This window comes from Podarcis gaigeae (genome assembly GCF_964106915.1).
Source record: "Podarcis gaigeae genome assembly, chromosome: 14".
NCBI lineage: Eukaryota > Metazoa > Chordata > Lepidosauria > Squamata > Lacertidae > Podarcis > Podarcis gaigeae.
Window position 1 is genome coordinate 30,620,479 of NC_139690.1, and position 12,660 is coordinate 30,633,138.

At 46.9% G+C, this 12,660-nt stretch overlaps 1 protein-coding gene across 1 annotated transcript in view; it reads right to left on the reverse strand.

The window, feature by feature from the left end:
- The window catches only part of RAB26 (RAB26, member RAS oncogene family), a 107,944-nt gene extending 98,467 nt beyond the window's left edge, over nt 1-9,477 (reverse strand). The window contains exons 1-2 of the mRNA XM_083712113.1: nt 9,032-9,477; nt 4,522-4,632 (exon numbers count right to left, since the gene is read on the reverse strand). Coding sequence (XP_083568239.1) covers nt 4,522-4,632; nt 9,032-9,304 — 384 coding nt within the window. The 5' untranslated portion in view covers nt 9,305-9,477. The remainder of the gene's footprint in view (nt 1-4,521; nt 4,633-9,031) is intronic.
- Nucleotides 9,478-12,660: the final 3,183 nt, after the last annotated feature.

Below are 12,660 nucleotides of genomic sequence, written 5' to 3' on the forward strand. Positions count from 1 at the left end.
ACCAATGTCCCCACTGTGGAAGGACGTGTGGATCCAGAATTGGCCTCCAAACTCACTTACAGACTCATTGTTAAAAAAGTGTTTATGGAAGACAATCTTACTTGGCTATGAGTGATCGCCAAAGAAGAAGAAGCTATACCATTGTGGGTTTTTTTCTTATTTCTAATTTATCATCACAGTCAGTTTACTTTTTCCAGCTTTTAGGAAACATGGTTGAAAGACATCCAGAGGGAAAACTGTGTTAAGTTTGTTGCAGGAAAAACAAGAAAGCCTCTTCTTTCACCTTAAAGACTTACAAACCTGTTTTGTGAATGGCCACAGTTAATTACATAATTGCAAGCGTCTGCACTTTTCTGCATTTCATGTCCTTCTGATCTTAATGCTTTAAATCCCCACCTACTCCCCAAAAAACATGCAAAGAGATTCCTGTAACTCAGAATGATGTTTCACACATCTGAAAAAATGGATTGTACTTCACAAAGGTTTGTACTGCAGTGGATTTAAGGTGCCACAAGACTTGTTTATGGTTTGAGAACTTTGGCAAGTCATCCATCCAATTTTATTCGCCTGCCACAAGCCCGCAGAAAATAAAACGTCAAAATCATACAACTACTAACATAAAATGAGTCGAAGGATGTGGCACAAATACACAGGGGAGAGAAAATCCACCTAAACTGCACTTGAAGTTGACAAAGTCTTTGACAAATCTCTATATGTGCACAACTAAATAAATAGCTGGGGACAATGCTTGTGTTAACATACCCATAGAGTCTAGAAATACGAAAGGCATTTATCACAAAGATCACATACACTTCAGGTACTGGAAATTTATCACTGGAGGAACATAACTGTCCCACCCTCCACAAATCAGCCAAAATCTCCTGTGAGGAACAAGGAAACTGGCTGCAAGACCTCTCCAAGTGAAAGGAAAACAGGGCTTTGAGGAGCTCAGCAAAATCAACTGAGTCCCACTCTGTCAAGGGATCAGCTACTATAAAAAACTGTCATTTCACTGGGAATTCTTTTTTAGAATAGCACAGGAGGAAGCCAGCACATATAGCCTTGCTGGTACATATAATTGACATGTAAATATATATATATATATTGTTTTCCAGTTGTTTTAATATATTTAACAGTTATAAATAAATAAATAAATAAATGTATTTATTTTATCTCATAAAATATATGCATCCTTTGATTGTAAAAACTCACAGCAGTTTACGAAGAGAACAAAACAATAAAATTATCCCTGAAAACAACTCTTTAAGGCATTCAAAAGATAAAATCAGCAATAAGAGACGGCGGAAGAAGATTGGAAGAAATTTAAAGACTATCTTAAGAAATACTTTAAAATTGCCGAATGTTAAGACAATGTTGATTCTGAAATTAAGGGGTTGCTAGCTGTAATTATTATGTACTGTATATATGAAAAGAAAGCTTAAAAATTTAATAGAAACTAAGGGAAGGATTTGTTGAAGAGAATTAATTAGAGAATGGAATGCAGTAAGGAGAGGTATGAGGAGGTCGGGAAAGTAAGTTTCATGAACATAAGGGAATGAAGTTATACATGTGGTTTTTTGCTTTTTTGTATACATTTTTTTAATTTTTTTGTGTGTGTGTGTCTTTTGTGATTTTTATGTTTTGTAAAATTTGTGAAAATGACAATAAATATCTTTTTTTTAAAAAAAAAGCAATAAACCAAAATCAGATTAAAACGAACACCAACATTCTGCACTGCTAAGTAGGCTTGAGAACAGTGAAGGTGCCTGTCTGATGTCAAGTGGCAGGGAGTCCCAGAGGGTGGGTGCTGCAGTGCTAAAAGATTCCTTACAAATGCAAAGTGAGTGCTATATGGCAATTGAAACAGTGCCAGGTCTGCAGATCGAAGCAGTTGAGCAGGCATATATGTGGGAAGGTGGTCTCACACAGGTAAGCTGTTTTATGCTTTTATTAGATTGTAAATCGTTTTGGGCTGCCCCACGGAGGGTGATTCATAAATGAAACCAATACGCTCCACACATATTTCCAGATCTAGCTGCATTTGCAGGTCCTAATCACCGCAGGGGAGATTTCATAGCAAAGCCTTCCACGGGGAACCGTCCCGACAGGGTTGCAACCATTGCTGGGGGGCAGGGAGAGAGAGAAAATCTGGTGCTGGCTGGCCAGCTTCCTTGCAACTTGAAAGAGACTCTCATCACACCAAAATCCTCTTAAAGAGGAATGAGAGATCTGAAGAGATACTACAGGGGGGGACGGGAAAGAGAGCAAGAATAAAAAGCAGACGCTACTAAAAGGGAAAAAACTCATGTTCTGTAGCTCCGCGACTCCAGAACGCTCCGTGATGCAGTTTGTAAGAAACTGACAAGGTCACACCATTGATGGTAGGTAGGGCCATGCACACTGTGTGTGTTCCAGCCACTTAGCTATTTATAAAATGTGCATGTTGCTTCTCTAGCTAAAACACAAACCACTTAAAAACACAAAAGGCAATAGGAAAGAGCGCAGTTAAAAAATTAAAAAAGAAAAGTCTAAAACGTGGTAAAAGCACTTGCTTTTCATGTAGAAGGTGCCAGGTTCAATTCCTGGCATCTTTAGGTCAGGTTGCAAATATCCAACCCCCACCCCCAATTGAAAACCTGGAGAGCTGCTGCAAGTTAAGAGTCAAAAAATCCTTCGTCCTGAGAGACGAATGAGTGCTGGAAACCACAGGAGGAGAGAGAGCTCTTGTGCTCTGGTCTGGCTTATAGGCCTCCCTTTGGGGCATCAGTTTGGCCACTGTGAGGACAGGATGCTGGACTAGACGGGCCTGATCCAGCCAGCTCTTCTTATATACCTATGTGGACGACTTAAAGGGAGGCCCGGCAAAGAATCACAACAGGCAGACTTAATCAGCCAGTTCCATTCCATACAGTATTTATATACAGGGATGTGGGGGGGGGGGGACACCATCACTAAGGCCTCATGGGTCTGAGATGGTTGAGAACGGTATGTAAAGCGGTACTGATACACAAACTGTATTTGTATATTTTTTGTTATTTATTTTATGATACTACACTACACCACCTCAGAACGCCCACATAATAGATAGTCTCATCACTATAGATAGAATAAGAGGGGGGGTGTTTTTGTTTTAAAAAATCAAATGTTCAGTTCAGAGTCATCCACCCAGATGGACCTGCTTGAAGCAAACCCATGTTTGAACAAACGGTTTTCTTCCAAGAGAGAAGGGTTTCAGCATCTTCTAACCACATCACAACTTCAGTTATGACATTTGCAACCGAGAACATGCACTAACTAGCATTGCCGGCAGGTACTTTCAGTCCCAGGGCTTTTAAGGTATTACAAGCCACAAGTATTATTACTTCAGCTGTAAAGCCCACGATTCACTTTCCTCTCATCTTCGCAACCGACACCACCATTCCATGCTTTACAACAGCTTCCACACCCCTGACACTGCAGTAAAAAAGCCAGTTCCGATAAGAAGGAAATACTCTGAACAGGAGCAGTTTCAAAAATCCACTTAAGCCATAGCACCTTCAGGACTACAGGAATAAAACAGGTCTCGCTTCCCTGGCAATAAGTGATGGAGGAAAGAACGGTAAGGAGAACAACAAATAGCACTAAATAAAGACTTATTTATTGCTAGCTGCCCAGAGAATGCATTTACTAATAATGCATTTTTAAAGTAAAAAACAATAAATGAGCATTCATAACCATGTTTATGGCAGGCTTGCCCCAAACTAGAAAAGTAAGAAAGATTAAACAGAAGATTTTGCAGCAACCAGCATCAGTCCCAGTGGGCCTTGGCAGGCCATCAATGGCTCAAGGTGCTGATGATGGATCTTGTTTGCTGCTCCATGAGTGATCCTTTGAGTTCCCTCTTGGTTACGTGGCCCTGGACTTCCGCTCCAAGATTCAGCCCTACCTGCAGTACCGACATTCACAAACTCATTGCAAAATGTATAATGAGAACGTTTGCTTCCCCCAATTGTAAAATCCAGGAAAATGGGAGGTCATTTACAGAGCAAAAGAACAACACACTCTCTGATCTGGCAACAACTGAGTGCCCTCAGAGGTACTCCAAACACACAACCCTTCAGGCCACCAGCTTTGAAAGGAAAGAGTTTCTTTTGCAAACTAGGCAGGTGTCCATTGTTACAGCACCACAGTGACTATCAACATGGCCAAACCACCAACAAAGTGGCAGGAGAGCTCCCTGACATTGGTCCGTGACCATCTCATGTAATCACCGAGGGCTGGTGGCTCTTGGTAAAAGGCAAGGGATAGACAGATTGGGTCTACAGGGTGCCAGCCACCAAGACAGCCTCCTGTCCCCCAGTGGCGCTGAAATAAAATGAAAGCCATTGCATGAGACACAGTTCCTTTAAGGCTGGAGCAGAAAAATGAAGATCCAGGTGGCTTAGGCTCCCTGTTCGTGCGGATTCTTGACTCTACGACCCCCAAAATGTCAGGCCTGTGCAGCTGAAGCAAAGGAACAAAGTCACCCAAAGATCACCTTACCCTGAAATCAATGCCCACTGTAGAGATGAAGCTGCCAGCCAGGAAAGCACCATCCTTGAACCGCACCAGCAGGCAGGTCTTGCCAACCCCGGAGTCGCCAACCAGCATCACCTAAAGAGAAAAGAACAGGCATGGGCCGTGGGGATTAGAGCTGGATAAGCCCCTTTTACTACTAGTGACCTGGAGCCACAGAGCTCTATCTTCTGGGCTCTCTGCTTCTAGCCATGGCCATAGCTAGGGGGTGGTGAGGTGGGCCCCCACCAGGGGCACAGGTGACTGGGGACGCAAAACCGGCGAAAAAAATGTCCATAAATATAAATATTGATTATTGCCTCATAAGAAATGGTTTTAAATAGAGGGTGAATTGAAGGGGGGTTGGAGGAGAGGCAGAAAGAAGAGCTAATTTGTCTGTGGCTAGGGGGTGCAATCTGGATGGTTCTACCAAGGGCGCAAGATCACCTAGCTACGGCTCTGCTTCTAGTGCACCAGACTCAGATTGTGAATGGATAACACTGGGGCAAGGTTGGGGAACCTCAAATCCAGGGGTCCAATACAATCCTCAAACCACATTCTATACTACGACTATTACTGCATTGATATCTGCCCCCCGACCCTCAGCCTCTGGCTTGCCTAGTTAGTGCTGGCCCTCTTAACACAATTCCAGCTCCTTATAGAGAGAACTCATCTATCAGTGCCTCATAATCAACTCTCTCTCCTGGCAGTTTAAACCTATCTACGTGCCAGACAGGCTGCGAGTTTTCTGCCGGGCACACAGCGGCTCTGGGCTGGAATCAGAATCATGACCTGACGGACTTTGATAGAATTCATTGCTCTGGCCCCAGTTATTTCAGTGACCTGTCAGACAACATTTATAGCAGCCACCCCCAACTTGGCACCTCAGTTGTTTGGTGCTCTACCTCCCATCAGTCTCAGCCAGCAGGGACATTGTGGAGAGTTATAGTACCACTGTTGAAGGGTGCCAGTTCTGGAAAGGCTAGTTTAGAGCAGAATTGCACAGCAGCCCACATCCTGAACTCAAGGCATTATTTCAAGCAGGGGCTTCTACATACATACATAATTTTATTGGTATGCCACCTTTACATATGTTAAAATCATGCCCAAGGCAGCTTACGACATGAAAAAAAATACATAATTAGGAAAAAAATACATAATTAGAAACATAATTAGTTTACATAATAAAGTAAACAATATAACATCAAAAAGCACACAAGCAAATAGAAGCAACGCCCACATAAATCATAATTAAGATTTAAAATTAAAGATGCAAAAATTAATATCAATAATAACACAACACCAACACCAATAAGAGTCTGTTCAGCAGCTTTTGTAGCTGGAGTCAGTCCCAGACCTGGTGAAGGAAATCCAGCAAGGTAGGAAGCAGATCTTCCAGGGTTCACAGCCACAGTGGCGTAGCGTGGGGGGGTGCAGGGGGGGCCGGCCGCACCGGCCGCAACATCTGGGGGTTAGTGTTAAGGGGCGCAAATCCACGGGTTAGGGGGTACAAATTACTTGCCTTGCCCCGGGTGCTGACAACCCACACTACGCCACTGCACAGCCAGGACCGTCTCTGGCTACCTAGAACTTTGTAAGGATGTAGGATGCTTATACTGAGTCAGACAACTGGTCTGTCTAGCTCGGTACTGTCTACTGACTGGCAGAGGCTCTCCAGGGTTTCAGGAATGGACATTCCCAGTCCTACCTGGAGATGCCAGGGATTGAACCCTGGACCTTCTGCATGCGAAGCAGATGCTGTACCACCGAGCCAAGGTGCTTTCCCCAAATACAATGAGAACTCAATGAGCCCTACTCCCAGGTAAATCTGTATAGGATTAGCTTGTGGGATACTCTCATGTTATTTAAGAAATGTAAAAACTGAGTCCTGCTGGGTCAGGCCAAAGGAGCCTATCTGTTCCAGCATCCTGTTCTCACAGTGGCCAGCCAGTGGGAAACCTGCAAGCAGGACCCAAGCACAACAGCCTTCTCCTCAATCGTGTTTCCAGCAACTGGCTTTCAGAAGCATGTGGTCTCCAACACTGGAGGGAGAGCCTAGCCATTGTGGCTAGTAGCCATTGATACCCTTATCCTCCATTAATTTGTCTGATCCTAATTTTCTGAACTCTGTAGTTTCTGTTACATAAGAAGCAGTTTTATACCAAGTCCAACCATTGGTCAATCTGGCTCAGTATTTTCTGCACAGACTGGCAACATCTCTCCAGGGCTTCAGAAAGCAGTGATTCCTCACACTACCTGGACATGCCGGGACTGAACCTGGGACCTACTCCCAGGTCTGAGCTACAGTGGTTGGACTAGATGACCCCCAGGGTCCCTTCCAACTCAACTCTGGTTCCAAGACCCTTCTCTAAGGCACAGAAAGTAAGTTATGAAATCCTTCTCACAGGCACAAGAAGACTCTCTAAACTGCAGTCCTAGGAAACCGATCACCATCCTCACTCGCTCCATGATTTAACTTGGCAATCACTTTTGCTAGCAGGTGGGCTATTACACATTGCAGAAAAAGTATGGTGGTATTCATTTCAAAGGCTAATTCCATATTTTGTGCAACCTTACACAGACATTTACGTATGTGCAAACGTGTAGTAAATGTGCAACAGGCAAACCATGCGGATGCCGGCACATTTACTACATCTGCATGCCTGTTTTGCACATTTGCTACATGTTTGCACATTTACTACATTTGTGAAACGTATAGTAAACATGCAAACAGCTGTCAAGCATGTAGTAAATGTGCCAAACAGGCATGTTTTTAAATATTTGTTTGCTTTCTAATATTTTAAATTGTTTTTAACTCTACATTTAATTGTAAATGTATTTTATTGTGTTTTATGTGCTCTGTATTCTGGCATGCAAACGTGCAGTAAATGGGATACCTGAGTGCCCCGCCAGTGCCCTTCAAATATTTCAGAAAACAGGGAGTCAAAGGTGTGCTGCAACCCAGAACTTTTCTGTCAATCATGCCTGACTGAGTATCTCAACTGCATCTCAGCAGTATAGGCAGGCCTGCTGTGAAAAGGGCTAAGAAGGAACACTCAGCACACACCCCTTCACTTTCACTATTTTTAACAATTTTCTAAACTGAAAAAGGAAAGGAAAGAGAAGGGCTGATTGGCAGAGAACACCCCTCACAGCTGAGTACTGCCATGCCCACAACATTTCCCCCAATTCTCTCCAGGGAGCGGGAGTCCAGAAACTTCTGTAGGGCACAGCCCCCCTCCCCTGATCTAGGGCTCAGCCCCTGAAACCCTGACTCCAGGACTCACACCTGAGACATATTGAGTGACAACAGTCATTCTGAGCATGTGCAGAGCAATTTCCATTCCTGCACACCTGCAATAGGGGAAGAGTCTTTCTTTCTGGCACCTCTCCTATATAACCTCTCTGTGCTTTGGAGAGCAGCCCTCTCCTCAGGATCAGCTAGACCTCAGGATCACAGGAAGATAGGGAAGCAAAAAAGGGTGATGGAGAGGCAGTGTGGTGTAGTAGTTAAGAGCGGTGGACTCCTAAGCTGGTGAACCGGGTTCGCGTCTCCGCTCCTCCACATGCAGCTGCTGGGTGACCTTGGGCTAATCACACTTCTCTGAAGTCTCTCAGCCCCACTCACCTCACAGAGTGTTTGTTGTGGGGGAGGAAGGGAAAGGAGAATGTTAGCCACTTTGAGACTCCTTCGGGTAGTGATAAAGCGGGATATCAAATCCAAACTCTTCTTCTCTTCTTTGTCACAAGACATTATGACGACCATGCACAATCCTAACCATGCCTATCCTACTGAATTCATTGGGGTTTACTCCAGGCAAGTGGGACTAGGGCTGCAGCCTTAAGCAGCTTTGGGGGGGGGGGGGGGAGAGAGACAGAGAATCAGATGAAATCCTGGGAAATGTCTAACAGCTGCCATCTTCCCTACCAGGAACCTCCAAATAGAGAGGCAGTCTACCAGCAAACACCCACATCCCGGAGGCAAAGCAACAGGTGTTCTCCATAGGAGTCCCATAAATATGCAGCTGATGGGTGACTAAACACCTCCCCCTCCAACCAGCCGGACTTTTCTCCTGGGGCTTATCTGAGACCCAAAACAAGCTTGGTTTGAACCCCTCTTCTGCAGGAGGAGGCCAGCTTTGCAGCGCCACAAGGCACCCCACACCCCAAGGCAAAAGGTGCATAGGGAAAGGGGCTTAATTGCCAAACGAGTCATTGGCAACAGGTGTGTGTAAGTTTTTACTTTCTCAGAATTCCCCCCCCCCACCGCGCCAAAATAAATCTAATTTGAATGAGCGGCGAGATACAGCCTGGTTTTCTGATGTCCTCAACCCCCCCCCCAAAAAAAAAGACGCCGCTACCCTCCACGGCTCTGGGAGCCCTCTTGGCTCAAGTCTGTAAGCGCCTTTACGCACCCACGGGCGCCTCGCTCGCTCTCTCCACCCGCCGCCCCAGGTCTGGTTCCCCCTCCCCGACGGCGCCGAGCTGCGGAGCTCACCTTGAAGGCGACGTCGTAGAACTCGCCGCTGGAGCTCAGCGAGGGTCGGCTGGGCAGCGCCGCCCCGTTGGCAGTGGAGGAGCCGCCGGCGGCGGCGGCGGCGGCTGGGGCGCTCCGGGCTCCGGCTCCGGCTCCGGCTCCGGCTCCAGCAGCGCCCTTGGGGGCTGCCGTCGGCGCCGCGCCCCGGGAGCCCTGGCCGGGCAGGGCGGAGGAGGGCGCCGAGGCGGTGCCGGCGCCGCCGCCCTTGGTCTTGGGGCTCTTCTTTCGGGACATGCTGCTGGCTCAGGCAGGGCGCCCGCCTCACCGCCGGCTCCCGCCGGGCAGCTCCCGCGTGCTCAGCAACCTCTCCAGCGACAGCAGCGGCAGCAACATCCCCGCCTGCCTCGCTCGCTCGCTCCCTCGCAGCCGCTGCCGCTCGGTCCGTCGATCCGCGCGTCCGGCCCCGCCTGCCGCTCCCGGCGCGTCTCCGCCGCTAGGGGCGCCCGAGTTCACTCACGCCGTGAAGTCGTGGGGGGGGGGGGGGAGAGCTAAGCCACTGCCAGGCTTTTCGGCTGCCCCAGGAGATACACCTGGGTGAAGGTGAGCTGAGACCCGAGGGGGGGGGAGTTCTTTATTTAATATATTTGTGTCTTGGTTTTAAGAACATAGGAAGAACCTGCTGGATCAGGCCAATGGCCCCGCTAGTCCAGCATCCTGCTCTCACAGTGGCCAGCCAGAGGTCTGTGGTAGGGGTGCCACCTCGCCCTCAGGATTGTGGGTGCTCGCCACCACCATGCAGACATGCGACGTCACTCGCACACACCTGCACATGGACACCTGCACACACATGCATGGGACGCGGGTGGCGCTGTGGTCTAAACCACTGAGCCTCTTTGGCTTGCCGATCAGAAGGTTGGTGATTCGAATCCCCGTGAGGGGGTGAGCTCCTGTTGCTCCGTCCCAGTTCTTGCCAACCTAGCAGTTTGAAAGCACAGCAGTGCAAGTAGATAAATTAGTACCACTCCAGCGGGAAGATAAATGATGTTCCCGTGCGCTCTGGTTTCTGTCATGGTGTCCCGTTGCATCAGAAGTGGTTTAGTCATGCTGGCCACATGACTTGGAAAGCTGTCTGTGGACAAATGCTGGCTCCCTCAGCCTAAAGCAACATGAGCGCCGCAACCCCATAGTTGCCTTTGGCTGGACTTAACCGTTCAGAGGTCTTTTTACCTTTTTCTACATGCAGGTGTGTGTGTGTGATATCACAAACCCGCATTGTGGTGGCCGGCGGCAGCCGCTCCACAGCCAGCAAGGCACTCTTTTCTGTGGGGAAGAGAGAGACTGTCTCTATGCCCACCCTTCCTCAGTGGCAGAGCCACTGCCGCCTCCTCTCATTGACTTTGTGGTTGCCCAGCTACCACAATTATATTATTATATTATATATTATTAATTATATTATTGTGGGTGCCCAGCACCAATGGCCCCCTGAAGTTGGCTCCTATGGCCTGTGGAAAGCCTGCGAGCAGGACAGGAACACAAGGCCAATTCTCCATCTGCTGTGGCTTCCAGCAACTTGTTGTGAGGATAAAATGGGGGAGGAGGAGAAATATGTATAACATCACCTTCAGCTCCTTGCAGGAAAGGTAGGGTGTAAATGTTAGAAGTAAGAATGAATAAATTTACAAGGTTGGTCAATCATTTTGACAGCCAGTGTGATGTAGTGAATCCGGGAGATGAAGGTTCAAAGCCTCCTTCAGCCATTGAGCTCACTGGATGACCCTGGGCCAGTCACTGCCTCTCTCAGACTAACCTATCTACCGCACAGGTCTGCTGTGGGGATGAAATGAGGAGAGGAGGACCATGGACACCACCCTGAGCTCTTTGGAGAAGAAGGTAGGATATAAATGCAGCAAATAATTAAATACATTGAGGGAAGGAATCCAGAAACCTAGTACAGTACTACGCAGCAATCCAATTGTGCAATACTTACTCACGAGAATTATCAAGGCAAAATAAGAGAGGCAGTGGAGAAGGTGGAATAAACAAACGCTTTTGAGCTACACTTGAGCTGTACAGTCTAAGGTACCATTTTATTAATCACCTCGAGGAATGCAAAGATATGAAATTGGGACATGCCATTTTTAATCTTGTGGTTTCCAGGAAAGCTGTTGTGTCCCGTCCCCCCCAGTACAAAAGAACTATTTATATTCATGCCCCTCCACACTGTAGGCAGGAGATTGTGATTTTCACACCTTTCTAACTCCAGATATATTACTCAAGATGGTAATCAAGTGATGTCTGAGGGGAAAGGTTCTCAGCTGGGAATTCCCAGGAAGGTGAAAATTAGGAAAGAGGCAGCTCATCTTTCTTGTCAGACTGCTCCCATAGATGGAAAGCTGTATTCTCTTCTCCAGACTAAACATCCCCATCTCCCTCATAAGGCTTGGTTTCCAGACACTCTTATCATTTTGGTTACGCTCCTCTGCGCACATTTTAGCTTGTCAATATCCTCCTTTAGCTATGGTGCCCAGAACTGGACACATGACTCCAGGTGGTGTCTGAGCAAGGCAGATTAGAGCAGTACTATCACTTCCCTTTTTCTGGACACTGGACTTCTCTTGATGCAACCTAGAATAGCATTAGCTTTTTTTGCTGCTGCACTGGATCAGGACTGGAGCAAAAGAGTCTTCTCTCTTACCCACTGCGTTTTCCAGCTTCTGTTATTCAGAAGCATTTCCACCTCCAACCTTGGAGGCAGAGCCCAGCCACTTCACCTGCTCTCATTCCTGGCACTTTGTTTACTAGCCTAGGTGAACTATTTTCCATACTAAGTCTGAAACTGCAACCTTATTTACTTTTATACGTTTGCTTTTTATCACTTTGCCCCATTGAGGTAACTGTTTGGCTACTGTGACAGCAGGGTACCGAATTAGATGAGCCCCCTTAGGACTGATCCAGCAGGATCCTTATTAAAATTAAGCCCATTTACATCACGTTTGCATCTTCCAACTAGACATATTTTTACTCCTCCTGATTCCCCCAGGCAGCAGGCCTTATGAATAGAATCATTAAAAAAAACATGACTTGGCTCTACCTCCACCATCAGAGACATTGTGCCTCTGCTTGCCAGTTCCTGGGCATCACAGGTGGGCAGAAAGCTGTTGCACTCAGTTCCTAGTCCTGCTTGTGGGCTTCCCATTGGGGCATCTGGCTGGCCACTGAATACAGAACAGGATGCAGGACAGGATGCTGGATTCAACAACCAGGCTCCTATGTTTGTACACCATAAAGAATGAAGCCAGGTAGCGAACAAATCATGTTGGACGCCACTAAGAAGGATAGGTCTCTCCTTATGCAAGCTGACACTCCCTGTGAGTATACTGGCATGCCCACATAAGTTTGTGTGTGTGTGTGTGTGCATGTGTGTGTGTGTATAGTAAGATATGTTTTGTCCTTTGCACAGAAATTGCTTATGTGAAAATGTCTCTCTTAAAATGAGTGAGGAAACTCTGGCCTTTGGGAGTCTTCCCAGGCAGCATCCCTCACTGGCCCTTCTCTGTGTAACAAGAAACTGTGGTTAGTTTAAACCAGGAGGTGGGTGCCCTCAAGCTCATTCACATAACACTAAACTGGCCACAGTAGGGAGGCAGTGG